Below are 21,829 nucleotides of genomic sequence, written 5' to 3'. Positions count from 1 at the left end.
ATCTACCGGTCCGACAGAGACAGGTTTGACCGGCAGAAAAAATGGGTTAGTGTGCAGCCCTGCCTATATACATTTATTATTTGTTGCTTGGTGGTACAAGGTACAATGTGTAGCACAGGCTCTCTCATTGTCAAGGAGAAACTTTTGTTATCGGCTGTGGCATGATATTTGATTACATTATGAAAGTGAACATGCACAGTTTGAAGTTACGACGCAGACATATAGTAGTGAAGAAGGAGAGAAAAAAAGCTATCTGTGATTGAGGAGTTGCTGCACCAAATCTACAATGCATTTAGATTGTCTTAGCTTAAAAGAAAGAAAGGAAAAAAAGAAGAGGTGAGAGAAAGCCATAGCATTGCCATCCCAGTCCTGTGTAAACTATACCTGTGTATTGTAAGATCCATATCTATTTGTGATGTGCATACATGTGTACAATGTATGCAAAATTCTTATGCAATGACATGAAATGCATGTAGATATAACTTGGCGGATGAAGTAAGTTTCAAATCTAGATACAGCTGTAGCCAGATGAAGGCTTCTGCAAGTTCAATTTACCTTGAGAAAATGAACGACAGAATGAAAGTATGAATGAATGAATGAATGAATGAATGAATGAATGAATGAATGGATGGATGGATGGATGGATGGATGGATGGATGGATGGATGGATGGATGGATGGATGGATGGATGGATGAGTGAGTGAGTGAGTGAATGAATGAATGAATGAATGATTGAATGGATGGATGGATGGATGGATGAATGAATGAATAAATGGCGTAATGTTTGGATAGATAGGTCTATAAATGTATAGATGGATGGATAACTGGACATATGAATGAATGGATAGATGGATGAATGTACAGATGGTGGATAAAGGGATGAATGGATGAATGAATGGAGGAACAAATGAATAAATGAAAATTAGTGGAGATTGTGAGCAATAAGAGTTCTCCCCCCCCCCCCTTTTTGTGATATGAGGAAATGTACTTTCATGCTGAAATCTCTCACAAATCATGACTTACGGATACTGTGTCAGACTGTTATTGCCACAACTTGTGTTAATCATGGACATTGGCATAACACAGTATCAGGTGCAAAACAGTTCATTGTATGGTACAAGGTGGTACAAGACGCTTCATCTCACGTGAAAACATTCTTACAGTGTTTGGACTGTATTGATGTAGATAACAGCCTTTGAATAGATGTTGACTGATGTTTGTAGATGTTGCAGTCTTATGTTTGAAAGGAAAAGGTCAAACCAAGAATATCTGGTATAAGAATGAGCATGTGTGCCATTTCAGTGATAGGATTATTTACAAATTGCTTGAATTAAAGGGATGGATAAAACAATAAACAACCTTTAGAAGCGATGCCACTACTGACCTAGAATGAAGAAGAGTTATGTAAATTATTTTAAAAAGGACACTGTGTGTGCTGGGAAAATGGTCATCCTTAACCCTTTTCTGTGCCAATGAATTTATTGTGCAAAAAGTTCACACACAAACCAATGGAGCAGAAATTGCTTTGGTATGCAGAGGGTTCAACAGACTTTGTCAAGATTTTGTTCAGAAGGGTACTGTATACGCCGAATATTTCGCGAGGTTTTTATTTTTCGTGAATTTCGCGAGTCGGGTGCTATTCGCGAAATTAAAGACACGTGAAAATATTGACTCTGATCCCGATGTGAATGTTATGTACGCATTTACATTTTCTCCGTTCAGTACTGGATTCTACGATCGCGAATTTAACCACTTGTGAAATCGGCGGGAATTCCCGATTCGCGAAAATTTAGACTCGTGAAATATATGGCGTACACAGTATGATCACATTGCTTTTAGTCTGGTGCCTTGGCCATTGAGTGGTAAAACAATTATAGTTTTGGTTGTGGTTTGTATATACTGTATATCCACCATCTCAATATCCTTCCACTTGAGAATGACCTGACGTAACCCAGTGAAATCTCTGTGCTTATGTACACTGCATGGTTGGATAAATTCTAAGGTCTTAAGGTCATAGGTTATGGTCAAGAAACATGTTCAAATTCTATATTTCATATATGAACAAGGGGGAAAATCATGTAAAATTTACTCCTTGTATGGACAGAAAGTTAAACAGTGATAGGGTAATTGCTTTTTCTTTATAACTTTTTGATATAGCTGGTAAAGTTCAAAGATCAAAGTCAAAGTCACAAATCTTACTTTTTTGTCATGATATGGTCAGATGTACATTGTATATGACAAAGTGAAATCATCTCAAACAAAAAAAAAAAAGAAGAAAAGAAAAGTTCATACTCTGATAGATACTTCTTAGCCATGTGAGAAAGAGTGACAAAGTGGGTCAAAGAACAAATCTTGCTTCTTCTCCACTTTAAGATCCCAGAGTGAACTATTTTTGTAGCGACAACAAATGACGTGTGCACGTACTGGTCCTCTATGCTAAGACATAGAATGGTCTGACCCAATGCAAGGGCTGTGGACGGTGATCCATTGTATAGGACTGCAACGAAAGCAAGTGATCAGTCCCATGTTTATTCCTACCAAGAGCATGGTCTTGGTCAAGGCCCACTTTATAAAACTGTGAAAGCTTTACAACTAATGGTGACTCTTCAATCAGTAGTACCCATCAGCGATTTCTTGGCCTTGATTGGCTACGGAATAGCATTGCTATGGTAATTGCCAGTGATTACAGAGTTGCCATTAATTGCACAGTTACCAAAGCTGTATGCAACGGGGCCCATATGTTAGTGGTCAGTATCATACTCGTCATGGAAACGGATGAACGACATCTCCTTCCTGTCATTGACCTTGAGCAATGAGTACTACCATAGTACAACAACAAACCAATGTGACATATTGTGCTGTATATGAATGAAGTAAAACCCCCTGTTCCTGGCAGATATTCATGGAAAGCTTTCCCATTTTTACCAGGCATGTGTATTAACCCTTTTAGTGCCAGGCATGGGTCCCTTTGCTGAAGTGGTTATTTAGGGAGACTGTGAAAAAAAGAAGAAAAAGTTTAAGCTGCCATCTTCTGCCATGGATCCACCTTAGGCATCTGGTAATAGAGTATCGAAGTGATGATGTCACAGTCTTTTGCAATAAGTTAGGTTGGAACCAGGTGTGTGCATAAACACTTGGGCCCGATGAAGTTACAGTGTAGAACCAGTTTCCATGGCGATGAATGGCTCTGATATCACACTTTTGTACTCTATAGCACTCAGACCACATCGATCTAGCGCAAAACCTCTAGTAGAAGTCCCCTCTCTTGTCTCTTCCCGGTCTTCCAACCCATCAGCTGTAAAAGGAAAACGATTAGAAGTTGTTATCATACTGATCCCCTGCAGTCACCCAATTGGATAGGCTGGTAGTAAGAGTTGGCAGACTAAATGCTAGTTGTTTTACGTATACTCAACAGAAATACGAAGAAGACTTTGTGCATTAATTTCCACACTATGCCTACTCTCCTTTTAAAAGTCATTCTTTGTGGAAGAAGAAAAATGATGCATGAATATAGTGGCTCGTGTTTTATACCACGAGAAGATTTTGTGTATTAATTTCCACCCTATGCCTACTGTCATTTAAAGGAAGGTCTCTTTGTAGAAGAAGAAAAATTGTACATGAATATAGTGGCTTTATTGTGTTTTATGCCACCGAGTAGTGATTGATACCCATCAGGTGATGAAATTGCCCAGAACTGTTTCACCACACAGGGAACTTAAGGGAAAAAAGATGGCTCCTCATTTCTAACTTTTTGTTTCTTGTTTCTTATTTCCCCCTCCCTCTCTCTCTCTGTACACACCAGGCGGGTGCTGTGACGAGCTCTGCGGCGCCCACCAAGAGGTCGCGGTCGGACATGTCCTTCCTCTCCCTCAACCTGTACAACAGCTTCCAGGCTCACCTGGCGCAGAAGGGGGAAACCGCCAAGAAGGACATCAAACCCACCGACAAAAAGTGAGATTTTGGCAATTTGTGCTTCAAAATTGGGTAATTAGCTTATCGTGTATCATCATCAAAATTGCCAATTGTTTGTTTTTATTATTATTATTTTTGTTTGGTTTCTTTTTTTTTTTCATCCAAATGGTAAAAATATATCTGAAATTTTATTTGGCATATTTCATTTGTACCATTTCACTTTTTTTAATAGCTAAACGTTTTTTGTTTTTTTTTTTGCCTTAATGATATATTTTTGTCTTGTAGCAGGCATCAGTGTTTTTTTGTTTTTGTTTTTGTTTTTATTGGGGGGGGGGGAGGGGACTACAGAGGTTGGCAGTCCTGTTGAGGCATAACCCCTACAGGACTACACTGTATGCATCTGTTTCACGTTTGTTTGTTTGTTTGTTTGTTTGTTTTTTTTTTGGGGGGGGGGGAAGGACACATTTGTATCTGCACAGAATTCCAAACATTCCTTTCCAGAATTATTTCCCCCATGAGTCTCATGCATGTTATGATACCACAATATTTTACACATTTGTCCAGATTGTCGTGTTGGGCAACATTGTAACGATGACGCGCATGCATTCAATCAGATATTAAAAGGAATATTGCTACACATGCTCTCAGATTTTCTATTAAATTTAAGTGCATAAGTACAAATGCCAAGCTCTTGCAGCTGTTTCTAATGCATAGAAAACAAAATCCCTGCAACTTGGTGAGGAAATTTATGTGCGCACATTTTTCTTTTTCTGTCGCTTGATAGATTGTCATAGAAGGATGCAGAGGTAAAGGAGTGGTTACTAGTAGGACATTTATAATGACACTTACAAAACTAGAAAAGCACTCAGAGAGAGCACCGACCTCCGCCAAGCCAGCAACTCATGCAATTTCCAAAAATTAAAGCCTTTCGTGTACGTTACTGCGCGAAGCCTTGCCCAATAGCCGAGCGAGCAGAGCACGTGCTTTAGTGCGCGTATACAAACCTCTAGTACATGTATGCGCAGCTGGAACCCAAAGTTTGTTGACCTTGTATGACAAAAGATGAAAAAAAATCTTTCAAAAATCCATGAAAATTCCTGGATCACTTCCAAAATTGAATGAGGTGTACCTTGTGTCACTATCAACTTTTTATGCAAGTTTCATTTTAATCCATACAAAACTTTTTTGAGTTATTTTGCAAATACTTAGAAAAACCAACGCCGATGATCACTTAACCTCCTCCTTCCTTGGCGGAGGTAATGAAAATGTCATAGAGACCATTATCTATATCAAGTATTTCAGTGGCAATTTTGTCTGCTTGATTTACATGTGCAATATCAGAGCATATTCAAAGCAACATCACTGGGCTACTGTATTAATTTGCTGTAGGCTTGTGTAGTACAGTGGCCATGCAAGAATACACTGCATTTTGTCTTCTCTTGCACGTATGCACTTACGCTTGCAATGTGCATAAAGTCTTGCTATAAGTGCGCAAACTCTTGTGCTACAGGCGCAAGTCACAACCTAGTGCAGAGTTTACTTCAAATTCTAGTACATGTTTAATGTTTGCAGTTGTCTGTGCCTTCTCTTGTCAATGGCTCATCATAGATGATGATGAATTCTGCTGGATGGCTTTACTTCATGGAATATCAGAGATTATACGACACCTCATTAGAATGTAGCTATCCGATTGGTTGATCGTCCATCATGTAACATTACTTAAAAGTTCTATGGCATGCTGTGGCTGTCAGCCGTGCAATTTTGTTTGAGTACAAATGGTTAGCGCATGGCTGACATCACCCGTTTCCATTGACTTCTGTGTTAAACTCACGATTGACCCCGAAGTTTTTGCTCTATCGCATGGCTCTGATGTCACAATAAACAAACATTTGCCGCGTGCACTCAACAATTACAAGCCTGCTTACAAGCGCGTACTTTTGTCACTCATTTTTGTAAACATCTTCAACCGATCGGCTTCGTGTACACGTTGACTGTGACTGTGTGGCTACTCATTCATCTTTCAGGGAAAATGGTTGCCATTTCTGTGCTAAATTCAAGAATCTGTATGGACCATAGGTGTTGTATAAAACAAATAGTGTATGGTCTTCACTCGTGCAGTGGAACAAGATTTTGCACTCGGTGAAAGAAGAGGCGAACTTTTCAACCCGGCTTCACCTCGTTGAATAGAGCTTCCTCTATCTTTCACCTCGTGTGAAATCTTGTACCATCGCACTCGTGACCATTCACTATTTGTATCATATTGCACTTGTTAGGGTCAGTAAGTCTCCTGCTAACCTACACATGGATCTTCACTAAATTTTGTTCTTTGACATGAAATAGAGAAAGTGAAACTTGTTTCCTCTGTAGCAGTTTTTGTTTTCTTCATAAGGTAGCAATCGTGATTTCTTTTCTTTTTCTTTTTTTTTTTGATGGCAGGAAGAATAAAGAGTTGTAGTTGTGCTATCGTTAAGCAAAAACATGAATTATTGTGATGTTTTTATACACAGTTCAAAGGGAGAGTTATGAGATCATGACATCACCTTGGCTAATTTGCATAGATGGCTGCAATCAGTATCATCACTCTTTGATGGAAATTGTAAAGAAACACAACTGATTATAGAATGAAAGAGTGTATGACATTGTAAATAGTTATACTAACCTGCTCACGTGGGTTGATGCCAATGATGGCAAATGATAACCTTGAATGAGACCTTTCCATTTTATTTTATTCTATTTTTTTTTCCTCCAGATCTTATCACTTTAAAGGACAAGTTCACCTTTATATACATGTGGATTGAGTGAATGCAGCAATGTTAGTAGAACACATCAGTGAAAGTTTGAGGAAAATGTGGACAATTCATTCAAAAGTTATGAAATTTTAAAGTTTCTGCACAGTCACCGCTGGATGTGGAGACTTCGACAGTTTATGATGTCACATGCGTAGAAAGATATAGAGAAAACACAAAGTACACATTCCCTTGACTTGTCACTGACGTATGTTAAGGGTAATATTATTCCTCCTACCTTCTAAAAGAGGCAAATCAAAGGCTCTCTTACCATGTGAGAACAGTGAAAATATGTAAATATTTCTGTATTTTCTCTATATCGCTTAGCACATTTGACATCACAAGCTGTAGTAGTCTTCTCATTCAGCGTTGTTGACACTGAAACTTCATAACCTTTGAATAAATTGTCGGATTTTCTTCAAATTTTCACTAATGTGATCTACTAATATTGCTGCATTCTCTCAATTCTCATGTACATGTACAAGAAGGCGAACTGGTCCTTTTACGCAATTTGCAGACTTTATTAATAGACTACTTCCAACTTTTCTGGCAGCCAGAGAGAATGTGAGATGGGAGGTGATTTGGTGATATTTGTATTTGCATTTATGGATGAAGCTTATAATAGATAGACAAAGGTGGGATGTAATGGGATGACCATTGATAGTATGAACAAATGAGTAAAAGGAAACATAGAGATTCATACTTAGGTTTCTGAACTTATAGCCCTCATGTCTCTATTGCTGGTATATATTTATGCCCCGTCTTCACAGGATCGGTTTCATCGGTCTTGGTCTCATGGGAACGGGAATGGCCATGAACCTCATCAAGGCAGGCCACAAGGTCACCGTCTGGAACAGGACCTCAGAGAAGGTAAGACCAGGACTAGAACTAGCCGTTGTGACACCCACAGTCAATGTATCTAATCATATATATCAAGGCTGTGGCAACCAAATAATAAAGGACAAGAGCACCAACAAACCAACGTTCAAAGATCTCTTATTGCTTGTTTCAGGTGTTGCCGTTGAACATTTTGTGGCAGATAAGACAACCTGGAGAAACATTGTGTGTTCTCACTTGTGATTTTTCCCTCTCAGTATTTTTTCCATACTGTAAAAGTGGCTATTTTCACGTGACTAATTTTTCGCGCTCGGCCGGGTAAGGAGAGTTTTACTTGTTTTTAATTTCGCAGAATCAAGACATCAACTACTGGAACGTATGGCAAGCAAAAATATTCGCATGCTTTTATTTTCGCTCTAGTTTCTGGTTGTGGGAAATGCGAGAAAATTTCAACATTGCGAAAATTTCCACTTTTACAGTATATTACTCTTTTTCATCTTCTTTTTTTTTTTTCAAAGGGTTCCATACCCTTGATAGTCTACTGGAAGACAAAGCCCACACTACCCGACTTTACCACGATTCAGCAGTTGTATGACCTAATGTATTGACCACTTCTGTGACATCACCAGCCTTGCCATTTTCCATATGTGCAACTGGGTCACAATGCCAATCTTGAAGACTTGACACGGCAAATTTTCACGACCAGTTGTAGACTTTTCAACCAATCATGCTACGGCATATGTACTAGTGCCAGTACAGTCCTAAGCCTAGCTAGCTATATAGAGTATTATGTTTGTGGTCTGATTGCAAAATGTGCGCTGTCGAGTCGCATTGCATGACTGGTCATGCGCCCCGGCTTGCCTACAGAGTTGTGTGACCGGTCAGATCATACAGTGCGTAGTGCCACAAGATGTGTGCAGATGCATACAATGGCATCTGTGTAATGTACAAGAAGTACAATACTAGGACCCAATTTGCACGAACGTTTATGACAGCTCCATGTCCCAGACCTAGCCAGATTGTACTTTCTTGGCACATCCATGGTTTTATATATATGGCTATATATCAAGAACACCCTGGATGGTCGCAAATCAACATGTGTAGCAAATAGACATGAATTTCTCTACTGAGTGAGATTACCGTCCAGGCCTTGACGTGCAGCATGTATATGTGTCTGTGTGTATGTTTACTCGTGTTTGTGTACATCCTAGCATCAATGGGGTACAGCCGAGCGAGTTCATCCCTATCAAGTTCACAAATTTGCTTCCATAATGCCCCTGTAGCCTTTAAGATTGAGAATTGACTGCTCAAGAGTTGCACAGTTTATTGTTTATTTGTTTGTTTAACCTTTTGCTGCATTGACTTTGGGTAAGACTTCATGGAAGTCTCATAGCTTTAACCCTATCAAATTGACCCCCCTCGACATTTCACGCAATGATTCCGCGACGCGCAAAGAGTTTGCTGTGCCATTTCATGACATTTTTTCGTTGAAGTCTCCGGCATATTGTAAGTCCAAATTTGCTATGTTCGCATACACTGTTCCCTAAGTTACGTAATGTTTTGCATATATATGCATGTCAGCCTGAAAATGGCTCAAATCTGTGATATTGTGTGCAAATCCAATCCAATGCAAATTGTTTTGTTTTTTCTTAAGTTGATATGAATAAGATTATTTCAACTTTAAATCATTGAAATTAATTGATTCTAATGTAGATAAGCTTGAAAAAGGGTTTGCAACAAATATTGGCAAAAAAGAAAAACAACAACAACAACCCAATAGAGTGCAAAAGGTTGAAATATGACGAAATACATAAGAAGTTAATAAAAACAATAAAAGACAAGGAAATTAATTTTGTTTGTGCTATTTTTTTTGCAAGAAAATTGTTTGATGTGTCTTGAGGAATTTTGACACTAACAATTAGCAACCCTTCAGTCTTTTTAATGGAGTTACAGGCAAAAATATGATTTTATGCATAAATTTGCATAACTATTTAAATTCAAATATTTGAATGGACTATCCAATATTCCTCAAACTTTTTACTGATGTGTTCCTCTGATATGTTTGCATTCCCTGAGCCCACATAATATGTATATGGGATAAATTCCTCATATAAGCAGTTCCATCTAATCTTTTTCCAATTGACAATATCCACCAACATTCAGGGTTGCCAATTTAACCCCAAAATGCTCAATTGATTTTTCAAGTTTCTTCTGTACTCAGATGTTATGCAAGTGTTTACAGCTGAGGGTTGTGCCTGACAACCAGAAAGATCTTGTGAGGATTGCCTGACATAGCAATAACCAAGTTTGGGATTAATTTGGTTTCATAGTGAACATTCAACTCGAAGGGCTTTGAAGTCGGTCATAGTGTGGAATTTTATACCAACTCGTGATCGTATGTAGGTCGTGAGGTCAGACTTTATCCCCACTTTATTTACACCTGTCGCAGTTGATATAACTGATTGATGGGGACCTGCTTCTATATAGTCAGCAGGTGTAAGTGTTATTAGCACTAAAATATGCCTTGGCAAACTGCTATGGGTCAAAGTCCATTTTTTTTTTTCAAAGTCTTCTAAAACTCATTTTTTCCACATTTCACTGTAGTGTAAATGAAAATGAATGATTCAAAGTTTGGAATGAATAAAACTTCAAAAAAAAAAAAAAAGACACAGGATATGCATTTATTGCAGTCTGCATTGAATTTTTTTTTTTTTTCATTTTATGGTGGCAGTTGAACAGCAAAGTTTAAACAAACTTGAGATAAGAATGTGTATCTAGTGCAGTTTATCTGACGTATGTCAGCTGCCAATTACTGTGTGTCTGGCCTAATTCTCAGATATATCTCTCTTATGCGCTTACCTGGATACGTGTCGATTGTCAAATTCACTTGTTTTGCAGTTACCAAATGGGCAGAATGTGGCATGAATATTGTAACGATACATTGTATGAGACTTTGAAGCGGCGGGATATATTGAAGAAGAAGAGGAAAATAAAAAGAAAAGTACACCTGTAACGTAATTGACTGATGAAGTGTGGATAGTTTCAGACTTTAGCAAGGACCTGGAAGTCAGACAGCATGTTGCTGAGAGAAATGCCATATAGACTATTTTTGTCTAGCTGCTATCATTCGTACGTGTATGGTCTTCTATTTCAGAGACACAGGAAACAGCTCTGCTGCTAAGATGCTACATGGCTTTGCAGCTGTTGAACAGAATATATGCCAGTGTATGAATACAGACACGTATATCCCCCCCCCCCCCACCCCACTATTGCCCTTCCTGAGAAAATTGACACTGTTTCATATTTCACATTTTAACTTTTTTTGTTCTATTTTGGTTCTGATTTTTTTTTTCTTTAAAATTTAATGGAAAGTTGATGTGCATAGATTACTGAAGTCTGCACACTTGCAGAATGCTGATTATCTATTCAAGAGTGTGCTCTGTTTTTGAGAGTCATTAAAAAAAGAATATTAAAAAATGATAAATTATGTGAATAATAAAAAAAAAAAATGTGTGGCGCCGTCTTGAGCTGAAGTGTGTTAAAATTTATGAATTTTGCTCCAAGTTCAACTCTCTCTCCAAAGAGAGGAGAAATGTTTTACCAGTATTTGTTTTAAAAGTATTTTTGTCTTTTTCTCTTGGTTGTTTTTTTTTCGTGAGAAAGAGAGAAAACAAAAATACACAAGCATATCCATTGTTGTCACAAATTATAACACGTTGCATTCCTGCAGAAATCATGCCAAAATCATTCCAGGCAGTTCATTATGAAGAGTGTGACTACAGTGTCTAGCATTCAGATTGTTTGATGATTAAGAAGAATACCCCCCCCCCAAAAAAAAAAAAAAACAAACAAACAAACAAACAAACAAATATATCTAGCGTTTATATTCTATGAGTGATCTGTGACTTCATTTTTTAGGGTTAAGGGTAGCGTGGGGTTCGTGGACTGAGACGAGAGAGATCTTCTCAGGAAGAGAATAAGGTTGGTTGTGTTTTGTTGATCAGCATTTTTTGCACTGGGGCTATAGAACTCTGTTCAGACACTGAGAAGGGGTCGGGGTGGGGGTGGGGATGGAGTCGATGCTATTCCTGTGGAGGGTTATCTGGCAATCTATTCCTTTTTGTATGAGACATGCATCACGTGCACACGTAGGGGTGTGATACGTGTTTGACAGCACATTACTGGCATAGCGTGTCTGGCGTGCCAGCACATGATTACATCGATTTGCAGATTGTCGTCTGAGGATGTTTACTCATGTGTCATGCACAACATCTTTTTTTTTTCTTCTTTTCTTCGGTTAGTGCCCTGTCAATGCACTTTTGAGTGGTCCAATGTACCATACTGATTAACTTCAAGTCCTTTGCTGATTATCCATTAACAATTAGCTGCAAATGACAGATGTGCCATGCGTGCTACACTTTATATCTTTTGCAGTGTATGTCACAAACTTTTTTTTTCTTCAAAATTTACGTTCTGATATCTGACACTCGTGTGTTCAACACTCATATTCAGTTACTCTATTTTCATAGACCAAAAAGCAATACATGTACATAGTACAAAGTACTGTAAAACGAGGAATGTTCGCGTGCATTTTAATTTCGTGAATTTCGCGAGCGCCAAGATTCGCGAAATTAAAATGAATGCAAAATTTCTTGTCTACACGATATGCATTGAACACCAGTGGCAACTTGCGAAAATTTCATGCCACGAAAAAGGCCGTCGGCTCCAATTCACGAAAATTTCGCGCCACGAATATACCATGTTTTATAGTTTACAGGTAAAGAAGTAGAAGTTTTAAAGTGTACCAGTAGTAAAAAAATTTACAAATGAATGTACATGTACATATTGGGAATATTTCATTTTGTAACATGACTGTTCTCTCAATAAATATAGTAGTGGGCCTCATGTATAAAGTTAAATGGAGGAAGAAAAAGAGGAAAATGTGAGTGTTGCTGCTTTGATCATGTCAGTGGGAACTGGGGCGGGGGGGGGGGGGGTTGGATGGAGGGGGCAGGGAAGGGCTACTGAGTGAGATTGGTGTCAAAGTGAATGCCATAGCAAGTACTGGAGGACACAAATGAGCATAGAGGATTTAGACATAGCAAAAAAGTGCTGGGAAATGAAAAGAAAGAAACACAAACAACACCTGCACAAATGAAAGTTGAGACAGATTACGCAGAATAAGTTTGTTACGAACACTGGAATAAGATCTTTAAAGATGATTCTATTTTCCACTGGATGTGTAAATGTCTAAATCTGTTTTTCTCTAATGAGGGAAATGATGCTGGCATGTGAGTTGCTGTGATATGACAAATGAAAGAAAAAAGAAGTATATAACCAAAAAAAAAAAAAAAAGAAGAGGAATAAGGGAATTAGCCATTTTTGAATTGTTGTAGGGATTTTTTTTTTTTTTTTTTTTTAGATGGTGGTTAGATCTGATTGATTTGACTTGATACCTGCCTTTGCTGGAAATGTTATCAAATCAACTGAAATGCACATTAGGATGAGGTATGATGCAGAGATTTTCTTGGCCATATTTGTCCATGTGACTGCTGCTGGAGAGGTGAGTGATGATACATTCGAATAGAAGACCCTGGCAAGGTAGGGTCCATGTGTCCACTAACCAGTGTCCCTTGGCACTAGCCCTTGGCTGACCATCATTGAAACTTGCTGAATTCATACACTCCCACCGGGGACAAGTTCCACATGGTGGGGTCAAGGAAATTGGGTAGAATATGTATCGGAATGACCACAAAAAGAATTCATGATAATTAATATTGCATTTTTTTTTTCCTGTGTGTACAGGAAATGCCCAGTTATTTTTGTATAGATTTGCATAATGCTGTATTTTAAGGTTACCTTCTTCATTCTTTAATAGAGTCTATAAGCTGTTGATTTAAAAAAAAAACAACAACAAAAAGCAAACTTTGAACTGTCATTGTCTTTGGATTGGTTAGATGGCTTACAATGAGGATGCACGGGGAGATTGCATGGTCTCATGTACATTACAATTTGTAGAGGGGTATGGACTCACAGTGAGTGTGTTTTGTGATTGTATAAAATTGTATGTAGTGGGTGGGTGTGTTCATGTGTGTGTTAGTGTTTTTGTCTTCATTCCCTGTGTAAGAGAGGAAGAGAGATTGCCAGATTTAAATTTTTACAATACATACCCCCCCCCCCCCAAAAAAAAAAAAAAATGAAAATAGACAAATTCATGGTCCATGTTCATATATTATGATGTCATCTTATGATTATGCCACAATAAATAGAGTTCAAGTGTTCCTTTAAGATTATTTGCTGAAAATGGGGAAAAAAAATTTTGTGGATGCCTGCAAACAGAAGTTGTATCACTCCTTGAATCTGTAGTAGCTAAGGAATTTTCTGCTCTTCATTATACTGTTCCCCTTGAAACGAAAGATTGCAAGATTCAGATCTGTCTTTCATTTTCAAAATTAGCTGGTCATGGATATTTTTTTTTCTCACAGCAAAAGGCCCATATTATCTAAAAATCCTTAATATATTTATATTTTTCATCTTTTGTAATAGAGAATGTTAATTATAGCAGAAAAAGCACAGCAGTTGTTACACTGTCATGAGATAAAAGCTGTATGAGGTAATGGCCATTGTACCATGCTTCCTTCAATGCACAGTGTGCCCCGCCCTACCTTGGTGAACTCCGTCCTGGTTTTTCAAGTATATGTGACGTCATATATACATTGTATATCAGCTGATTTGGTCCCTGGCAAAGTGTGAACAGAGGTCGCTGACTGGACCCTTGTTCTCTGAGTAGCCACTGGTAGTGAGACCCCAGAGTAAACATCCATTCAGGCACATGCATACGTGTGAGTCACAAACCCCTCGGACTGTAAGGGGGTTTCACACTTGCAGAAAAACTTGTATTTTTTTTTTTTTATGTCAAATGCATCTCTTAGAGGGACTGTACAGTACTGGTTGAGATGGGGATTCATGTTTTGAACATTCCTAAGTGAGATAATGAGAAACCTCTATGAAATATGAAAGAGCATGTAATTTTAAGAAGGATTCAACATTTATTTGATGAAGATTGGTTTTCAAATGGCTGAGATATCCAAAAAAGTGATAATAATAAAAGGCGACAGGCCACGCCTTTTATTAGGATCTCTTTGTTTCACCTTGTTTTTGGATATCTCAGCCATTTCAAAACCGATTTTCATCAAATAAACTTTTGATACCCCTTAGAATTGCATGCTCTTTGACATCTCATAGCATGGTTTCTGAATATCTCGCAAAACGTTAAAAGCTAAATCCTCGTCTAAACCAGAACTGTACACACCCTAATACAATTAGGGTTAGCAGGTTTGCAGACATTAAGTTTAATCATCTTGTGTACTGCTGTGGTCTATAAACAGAAATCCACATGATGTCCGTATCACCAAACTTTCATGGCCTATCAATCAGATGGTTGAAGTGACTACATGTACAAGGTGAAGTTCCGCTCCAACAACTTCCTCAAAGGCATCTTGTGGCCTACACTATTCGGTTGGAGTGACAGACCCTGAAATTATCGATCTGAAACACATGTTTAGAAACTTATACGTGATCAAGTTCAAGTATGAAATCCCTCCGTGCTGTTCTGCCCTGCTGTTCTAGTCTTGTAACATCCACAAGTCGTACTTTGTTGCCTTGAACTACACTGTACTACTGGATAGATGTATCTAAGGCTCTTCTTTCGCATCTATGTATGTGCCACAAAGTGTACCCAAACCGAGTGTGTCTCTGTATTTTTTTTAGGAGGTCATTTTTGAAAAGATGTACCAGATAAATTGCAGGGAGTACATGTGTAGTAAAACAATGGATTTTCTAGTCAGTGGATGTGTAAAGGGATGGTATAGTATTGGTGGAGATGAGGACTGGGCTATTCACTTTTTGCAAGATACCAAGAAACCACTTATGAAATGATACAGAGCATGCCATTCTAAGACGAATTCAAGGTTTATTAGATGAAAATCGGTTTTGGAATGGCTGACGCATCCAAAAACAAAGTGAAACAAAGCGATCCCAATAGAACGTGGGTCCCACCTTTCATTAGGATTGCTCTGTTTTGAATATCTCAGCCATTTCAAAACCAATCTTTAGCAAATAAACATTAAATCCCTCTTGGAATTACCTGATCTTTCATATTTCATAAGAAGTTTCTCATTATCTCACCAAAAATGTCAGAAACCTAAAGTTAGGTCTCAACCAAAACTGTATACTATCCCTTTCAAGGTAGTAGATATATTTGTAGCAACGATAAGTTATGAATCCATTCGCTAGACAGGATTTATTAGATACGATGGTGAGAATGATTATGGCGATGATGTTGGTGGTGATGATGACTATTGGAGGACTGGTTAAAAGACTACAATGTGAGTCTGCATTTGAATTTATCAATGGCAGAAGGGGGACAATAGAATTGGGTGGTAGGTCAACGTATAGTGTACTTTGGCCTCTTACTCACTATAGACTATTGAATGTCATGGTGTGCTGTGTAAATGTTGTATTTGCAGACCTGACAGATCTGAGTATAAGTGCCATTAAAAAGATGAAACTGGCACGAAAGAAGAGAGGGGGGGGGGGGAGAAAAGAAAAAAGGAGAAGCAGAGTGGTCCACGAGGGGTTTGAGCATGTTGCTGCAACATGCTCAAATTCTTGTGGGACATCCTCAAAAACCATCAACACGCTATGCAACATCCTCAAGAATTGACGACATGCTCAAGATGAAATGTGATCAAACATGTGAAAAAACGTGTGCCAAACTTGAGAAACATCAAACAACCTAAAAAGTTTGTGCACAAAACATGAGACAGAACATCAAATGTAGGCAGAACAATGGGAAGTAAGTCATAAAATATAGCGCTCTCACATTCAGAGCTGGCAACATGCTCAAGTTTCAAACTGTGGGCCACCGTGACTCAAATTTCAACCTGTGGACCACCCTGACTCAACATTTTTATTTCTTCTGTAAAGATATGTGTATGTTTGGTCTCTAGGATCTTAAATGTGCTAGTAGCTTACAATTTGTAAATGCCAGCTTTTTACTGGAGGGAAAAGTAGTAAATTTTTTTTCACTGTGATAAGGCGTATGCACTGAAGTGCAGAAGCATTCCTAACTCCTTTCATCAGAAGCATTCCTAATCATTTCAATGTGGAAAATATGAACAAAATGTTCCTTTAAACTGTACTCAAGTTTGAATTATAAAGCCTGGGATGGTGAGGGGAAAATGTGATTTTGTTTGTTTGTTTGTTTGCTGTTTGTTTGTCTGTGTTTTGTAATGACTAACATTGCAATACTTGATTAATGATTAGTTTGACCATTGTAATTTCAATCCTGAGCAATCTCTTTGTCTGTCAAACCTCTTTGTGTTACTATTATTTTGATATCTTAAGTCTTAGTTTTATAGGCAGTTGAAAGGAGAACAATAGTTCGTAACATCTAGTTTCAGTTTTCTGTTGTTTTTTTCAATGATTTTCCAAAATATTCAACCAAGTTTTGCTGCAGACTCTACCCATGAAGATACATGATGTATTCAGGATAATATTTCTTATCACTTTCAGCCCCTGAACATTTACAGTTTGTTAACTAGAAACCTGACTTCCAGCTGGCCTAGTCTGGCTGCCTAATGTTGTCAAAAATCACCCATGTTGTTTGCATCTAGTTTCGAGTGAGGCACGTGTAGTCTTTTCAGTTCTCAAGAGAACTTTGCGACGAAAAATTTGTGTAGGGAAACAGTTGTCGAAGAAAGCATCCTCTGTATCCACTAACGACAAAATGGCAACAAACTAGCATGTGTGTGTGTGTATGTGAATGATTGTACGCATGAGAGTAACGACCTGTTCTAGTTTGTATGTAGTCTACATGAATACGACCATCAGTCTCTATGAGCAGATAGAGGACTCAAATGACTGTGCCTGGATATCAAGACTAGCACCTGTCAACCCACGTCACTGCCAGGCTGTTGGGCAATTTGTCACTGGGGTAACTTCACTTTTTTCCACCGACCCCCTCTGTGTTCCATTGCACTCTTCCTTGCCTCAAGAAGGTGCGGAGGGAGGCGAGCTTGCCAAAACCAGAAACAATTGCGGCATGAAACTTTCGCGAATTGCCACAGGCATTCAATGTATTGTGTAGAAATAAACTTTTGCATGCATTTTACATTCGCGAATCTTGGCTTCCCTCGAAATTCGTGAAAGTTTCATGCGCGCAAAAATTTCTGGGTTTACAGTACCTCTGTGCTTGGATCAAGCATGTTCCACTTTGAATTGTGGGACATTTCCAACCATTAGGCCTATATCCTGCAGATGTTTTATAGCAAAACTCAGATAATGTTGCCCTCCTCTTTTGTTCTTCCAAGTCTCCTGCATTGATTGACACTGATTGATATGACATGCATTTTTCCCCTCCACGGAGTGTAGCATTGTCATTGTCAGCTTGTCCATTCATAGTCAACAGTTTTGACAATGGTCTTAAAAGGATTAAATTCACGGTAACCAATTTGTATCGTGGAGAGCATTGTTACACCCATTCCTGAACCTGTTACTGTCTTTATTGTGTTATTGGCTAGACATCAAATGTACACAAACTGTGTACATGTTTAATCTTGGTGCGCTATGTTAAAACCCCCCTCCCCTTAAAAAAGGAAAAAAGGAAAGAAAAAAAGAACCAAACACAGAGAGAGAGAGAGAGAGAGACAGACAGACAGACAGCCGGACAGACAGAAAACAAGATCACTATCTCTGGGTGTGATTGTACTGAAAAACCTGTTCATTAGATGACCTTTCCAATAAGACAATTTACTGATTCAAATGAGACTTGAGTATTATTTTTAGATTTCTCTTTGTATGGTGTATGGTACATGTTTTCATCATTGTTGTGCAGTCTGGAAAAATGCAGTGTATTAAATTTCTTCTTTTTTTTTACACACCATCAATTGGAGAAATGTGAAAGGAATGCTGTGCCCTCATTAAATATCAGTTTCTACGTCTACAATGGAAGAGATACACAATACCAAGCGGTGCCATGTACAAGTCTCATGAAGTAGGTCGAGAGAGATTGGATCGTATTCATGAACAAGCCGGTGTCAGTCAGCCCCATCTCTCTCTCTCTCACTTTCAGTCGAGGGTCCGACTTTTCCTGTCCATCGTGTGTTTTCTTTCCTTATCATCTCTTTGTACTCTGCTCTTACAAAGTTTCTATCGTTCCTTTTTCCCCCTCACTTCTCGATCTATCTTGAACTATTTATTCTGGTCATGGTATTTGTTTAGCCCCTCTTAACCACCCCTTTTCCATCCATTGTATTGTGTGATGGATTCAATGTCCCCCTTTTCTCCAACTCCCCCCCCCCCCCCCCTTTCCCTGCTATTGTGTCACATGCGAGCTGGTATCTCAAAATCACCATGTGGGCAAGTTGTGTCCATTTTCCAAATTCTTGTTCATATTGAATAAAATTTGTAATACTGTAAACATAACACATTTTGTGGTTCTATGCATTATTTTTTCATATTACAGATAGGCCTATACTTGCTCTCTGATACCAGTGCAAACATAAAAATTCATGCGTGCTGTGTCAACTTTGTTTTGTCTTTTTGAATATACATGTTGGATGGTATCACTGTGTTGCCAGTCAGCAAAATAAGAAACTTGCATAATTCATCTTACAAGATTGCATACACAAAACAACAACAACAACAACAAAACAGTGAAGCAACTATTTCAACTTTTGCAGTAGTCACCTGAAGTAGATGTCTGAAGTAGTTGCTTTTGCAGTAGGTGTAGTTGCTTGAACTGCTTGAATGATTAGAAAATGAAAGTACAGAGGCTTTACACTGTATAAGCTGTTATTTTCATGAGGATTTAATTTTTGCTAATCACTGTTGGGCAGGGATTTTAACAACACACGAAAATGTTGCCATGGGCTAGGGTAATAGTGCACTTTCGATGGCCTCTGTGTCAATTCATAGAAACAGCATCTCATGAAAATGTCTGTGACCACCTCATTCTTGAAAATTTCTGTACTAAAAAATAACAGCTTTCAGTACATGTTTGTAACGTATCAGCAGAAACATTTCCTTTGTGCTTTACAGCAAGAGTTCTGCCATATTTACGAACCATGATATTATCTACACACAGATGTTTGGTGCATCCTTTTGCTAGTAACGTGTGAAATATTGCAAACTGCTTAAGTGTAACAAATGTGTGCTTACCATTTGCACAATGGGGGTAAATTTGTTATCTATTAGAATCTTAGTGATTTCTCCTTTTACATATTTCCTGTCCATCTTTTTAAAGCTGTTCCAGGGTGTGATACGCTCGCTGAAAACTTAATCAAGAAGAACTCAACTCACAAGATTATACTGAGACGACAGGTGCACACCTGTGTCATGCTAACCAGTTTTATACTCCATGGGCTACATGTATCTATGATAATCCATGTGTCTTTTTTGTTGTATGATTGTGGAGTCGTGCCAAGTATTTCACTGGGGTAGCTGTGGTATTTATGTGGGTGGGTTTGTGGATATGTACAACTGTATGTGTGTGGGCGTGCATATCATCCATATTTTTAAATACTCAGATGTGGTTTTGATGCTCAAAATGAAAAAGTGACTTTATGAATGTTCACTTGAGTGCCGATATAAATTGTATTACACATGTGCTGCTCAGACCTGGTCTGAATCGTGATAGCCAAACCACAGATTTCAATGTTAGATTGTGGAATATGTTTTAGAAGTTCATGTTGTAGGGAAGCTGGCTGAGGCCTTGAATATCACTGCTACATGTATGTCTCACATGCGCTGAAAAGGGTCTGCCTGCCAGTGCCGTTAAGCTGAGAATCATATTTCAAATTGCAACAAGAAATGGGGCTCTGTTTTATGTGTGTGAACACAGTCCTGCATGAAGCACCCTCTCTCCCACTCTCCCACTGTAGCTCTGCCCCCCCCCCCCCCCCCCCCCCCCCTTCGGTACCAGGCCGTGCTTGGTAACCAGGCCTGCTACCAAGCTTGGCCTAGGGTTTTGGCGGAAAGCCATTGACCATCGAGTATCCGTCAGCCCGAGTTCCCATGTGTTTCCTTCCTGATAATGTTGGATGCAACCTGGATCAGTCTCATAATTCTTCATAGTAGTCAAGTTAATCCAACCCCATAAAACTTGATAAATCAGTTCTGTTACATTTAACATTCTATATTTTTTTTTTACAATCTCATTGATTTGCATGATTTTTATGCATATTGTTTTGGCACTGTAGATTTATCTGCATAATGTACATGTTGGTACTATGAGTGAATGCATGGAACGTGTGTATACACACAAACACACACATGAGTGCATATACTGTAAGTATGTGATTGCAATCTATACCTGAGTTTTGAGTTCATTTTATTAACTCCCATATTTTCTATGGCAATCAGTTTGTACACAGTGCCTACTGTAAAACCAGAAATTTTCATGTGCATTTTAATTTTGAGTATTTTGCGAGAGCCAAGATTCGTGAAATTAGAATGCATGTGAAAGTTCTTGTGTGCCTTATAAAGCATGCCAGTGGCAATTTGCGAAAATTTCATGCCACTATTTCTGCTTAACAGTTTTGTATTCTGAGGTGGTGGGTTCGAAAACATTAAAAGGGAAATACACCCAGTGTTCGAAGTTGACCTCAATGAATAAGTTGACATGAACCCCAGCAAAAATCAAAAATTTCATACAATTCTGAAGTTTTACTGCTTTCATGAAACAGGAGAATGATCGCATTCATGCATATTTGATGCAAATCAGATGAGTTGGTGTCATTGTCTCACAAGCCTCGGATTGGTTTGCATGCCAAGTTTTCACTCAATTTTGTTTCGGGGTTTTTCTTTTGTGAAGTGAAAGAGAATAGATCATTTACCTGTGCATAGGTGTGGTCTTGTTTCTCAGTCTGGACAATCTTTATTCAAAGTTGTGTTTCAAATACACATTGTACCACCATTCCAAAAGAATTGTCACCTTATTCGTGTTAGACGTGCCACTTCGGATCAGACAGCTCCTCGGCGGCGGTATTGTGCAGAGACTGTCTTTTCGAAAAGATTTCTTCCTTTCAAACACACAGTCAGTACATGCTGCCATTGTGCCATGCTTGCTATGTTTGACTTCTTTTCTTTGTTTCCCTTCCTCTTTTCTTTTTTTTTTTCTTTTTTTTTTCATGTGTTCCTGTTCAATTGGTACACAAGCTGATGGCAGTGGTATTAGCTTGAGATATCTCGAAGTTGGCTTTTTCTGCTTGGCAGATATCATGTGACTTGCA

The 21,829-nt window shown here is 38.5% G+C and overlaps 1 protein-coding gene across 1 annotated transcript in view; it reads left to right on the top strand.

Moving 5' to 3' along the window:
• Positions 1-21,829, top strand: part of LOC140234845 (cytokine-like nuclear factor N-PAC) — an 80,746-nt gene that overhangs the window by 19,729 nt on the left and 39,188 nt on the right. The window contains exons 8-9 of the mRNA XM_072314890.1: positions 3,803-3,951; positions 7,469-7,568. Of these exons, the coding sequence (XP_072170991.1) occupies positions 3,803-3,951; positions 7,469-7,568 (249 nt within the window). The remainder of the gene's footprint in view (positions 1-3,802; positions 3,952-7,468; positions 7,569-21,829) is intronic.

The sequence above is a fragment of the Diadema setosum genome, chromosome 11 (genome assembly GCF_964275005.1).
Source record: "Diadema setosum chromosome 11, eeDiaSeto1, whole genome shotgun sequence".
NCBI classification, from domain to species: domain Eukaryota; kingdom Metazoa; phylum Echinodermata; class Echinoidea; order Diadematoida; family Diadematidae; genus Diadema; species Diadema setosum.
This window is presented reverse-complemented; position numbering and strand designations above follow the sequence as displayed.